Below are 2,774 nucleotides of genomic sequence, written 5' to 3'. Positions count from 1 at the left end.
TGCTTCTGCAGGGACATGTCTTGTACCATCAGGGCACAGAAGCAGTAGGCCTGTTCCCCTCTCTCCACCTTTTCCTGAAGGCGGAGAAAAATGTTGTTGCTGAAGCCTGCAGCAGCCTCATTATTAGACAGCCAACTGGAAAAAAAGGGAGGATGTGATTAGGAGATGTGATTCCAAGAAAACTGAAGGAACAGTCAGCACCTTTTACCACTTAAGATGTGGTCAGCCATGTCGAGAGCTGAGGGCAGACTAAGACAGAGTATAAAGCAAGCAGCCCTGCCTTTCTTACTGCATAGTCTGAGTTTCTTTTCTCATACTCTAGTGATGGAAAGCCAAGCAAAAGTACTGACCATGCAGGGAAGTAACAAAGCAGCTTCCTGCTCCAATGTATAGATCAGAACAGGAAAAAAAAAATTAAACCAAATACAGAAGTGCAAATCAGACTATGTAGAGGGCCAGCACCACCAGGCTACTCTCCTTCCCAATTGGCTTTCTCTACACTGTACATCTTAATCCAGTTTGGAAGATGTGAAAGCCTCGGCAGCCCATGTGGAATGCTACACTCCTCAATACGCTCTCCGTCCACTACCCCCTGGCACCCCTTCAAGCAGATTCTTTGAAGGAAACTGTGTGAAACCCCCACAGGCTGGCATGGGCAATGTGTGTATGTGTTGGGCATCCTCCAACTGCACTACAGGAGTCTGAGACTCAAAACCTGTAGGGGAAAAGTTTCATCAGCTTTTGTTTTGTGTGCTGTGACAACCTCAGTCCTTGTTAATGGGTCTGATAGCACTTCAGGTAGTAAATTCTGAGCCTACATAACTACTTGCAATGGGTTACACAACTGAGTTATGTGATATAGAAATATCTCCCTTCTGTAACTTTGAAACAGACACTTGTCAAGATTCACTAACTTCCCAGAGTCCTTGTGGGGCAAGGTGAGAAAAACAAAGCTCTAGTCTAACTGCTTTATGCAGTCCTTCACTTTCTCATCTTCCCTTCTTGACTTCTCCCTTTTCCCGAAAACAGTCCCTAAGTTTTCCATGTATAGTCCTATTGGTTTTTATATCCTCTACTGACACTTATTCCTGCCCATCTTTCCTCACTCGTTTTGGCTGTTGGTGGAGTACTGCAGGTGCTCCCTTAACACTGCTTCCTGCTGCTTCTTTTTAGATGACCTTACTTGTATTTGCCCTTCCTTCCGCTATTTGGCTCATCCCTCCCCTCTCACAAGTCTACACTGCACATCACAGGGCAAGAGCATGTGCCAATGTGGTAAAGCACCTCTGCTTTTTTGTGTTCCTCCTTCTTCCCCAGCAAACAGTAAAACACATATAGACCCTACAACAGCTGAGGCCCTGAAATGTAGCTTTTTTCACACCCATATTCGTCTGGGAATACTTAGCGAACTCCACACTTACTCTAAAATTGTTAATGTGAGGAATGTGTTATTCTCATGCTGTGACCCACATGCATGAACACATACCAGCTCTCTGAGATGAGGGGTATCAATATTTCTTGACATTTGCTTCCCACTCTGCCTGTTACTAAAACAAAGCAGGGAAAAACTACTACCACTGAATGTTTTCAGGACAGATCTGTTACACCTATTTCTACGTGAGTACCTGGAAATATATTATGAATGAATGAATAAAAACTTGCTTTGTCAGGCTGTAAGGATGAGGGAGGGGAAAACTCTTCCGTAGATAATCATAGGCCTTAATATGGTAGAGGTGGAGAATACAAGCAAATTGCCTCATTTCTGGTGAGTATTCTGCCATCTGCCTCCAGCTGTGCAACTCACAAGGCAAATCTGCTTAAAAAAAACAAGAGGTCAGCTTTAGTGAAGCAAATAAAGAGCTGATAACAGAGGGATGCATAATACAAACACATTGCAGAATACAAGGCATCAGGGCAGCCTCTGGAACCACTCAGTCCTGTAGTCTGGTGTGACGTGTACAGCGCAGCAATACTATAACTGTGCCCCACCTCTTCCTAGGGACAGGCAGTGGCCAGGGAGGATGTGCCCTACCATGCTCTCTGAGGCTGAGTCCCCAGCACATCTTTCCCCTCTTTTCCCATCTGATGTGTTCCACAGTTTTGAATAACTGCCTGTGTCTTACATGTGGGTGCTGCTTAAAAATTGACATAACAGAGAGAAGACATTAACTTATGGTTGACTCTGTAATTTGAAATGGCTTCTTCAGGTTATATTATTGTTAACAGAGCTCGCTTCTGGACAGTGCAAAAGACAAGGTTTTCCTAGTTAAATATATTCTTGAGTCATCCGTCAGCTGAATGGTGGCACGGTTTGATTTAACAGCATTGGTTACAGGTCTGACCTGAGCACTGTAGCCAGCCTCAAGTAATTGAATTTTTCAGGGAGATTTTAATTCTTTGCAGGATTGGTTGCTGCATTCCGGACCTACAAATCACAAAGCCTTTGCGCTATAGCATTGGACCTAGGAGTCTATCAGGGATTACCAATACCATAAAGTCAAACAAATACATAAAACCGGGGCGAGGGAGTACACACCCTGAAGCCCTCTGCCTTGGCAAACGCTCCCAGCAGTACCTGAAAACTGGGCCTGCAGCAAACTCACGGTTTCCTCAGAAAGCTGCTGCTTCTCCGCCAGCTCCCGGAGGATGTTTGCCACCGTTCTGGGCCGGTGCGCGGGGGAGCATCTCCTGACCCCGAGGAGCTGCTGCTGCGGGGTCTCCAGCGGCGGGCGGGCCCCCCCCCCCCCCGGCCGCCGGCCCCTCCAGCTGGGGGG

At 46.4% G+C, this 2,774-nt stretch overlaps 1 protein-coding gene across 1 annotated transcript in view; it reads right to left on the bottom strand.

Annotated features, from left to right (window-relative positions):
* Window positions 1–230, bottom strand: part of THAP9 (THAP domain containing 9) — a 2,536-nt gene extending 2,306 nt beyond the window's left edge. The window contains 3 exon segments of the mRNA XM_009326036.1: window position 1; window positions 3–135; window positions 202–230. The exon segment at window position 1 is cut by the window's left edge and continues 2,306 nt beyond it. Of these exon segments, the coding sequence (XP_009324311.1) occupies window position 1; window positions 3–135; window positions 202–230 (163 nt within the window).
* Window positions 231–2,774: the final 2,544 nt, after the last annotated feature.

The sequence above is a fragment of the Pygoscelis adeliae genome, unplaced genomic scaffold (assembly GCF_000699105.1).
Source record: "Pygoscelis adeliae isolate BGI_AS28 unplaced genomic scaffold, ASM69910v1 Scaffold610, whole genome shotgun sequence".
NCBI lineage: Eukaryota > Metazoa > Chordata > Aves > Sphenisciformes > Spheniscidae > Pygoscelis > Pygoscelis adeliae.
Note: the sequence above shows the minus strand (reverse complement) of the source record. Positions and strands in the feature narration are given on the sequence as shown.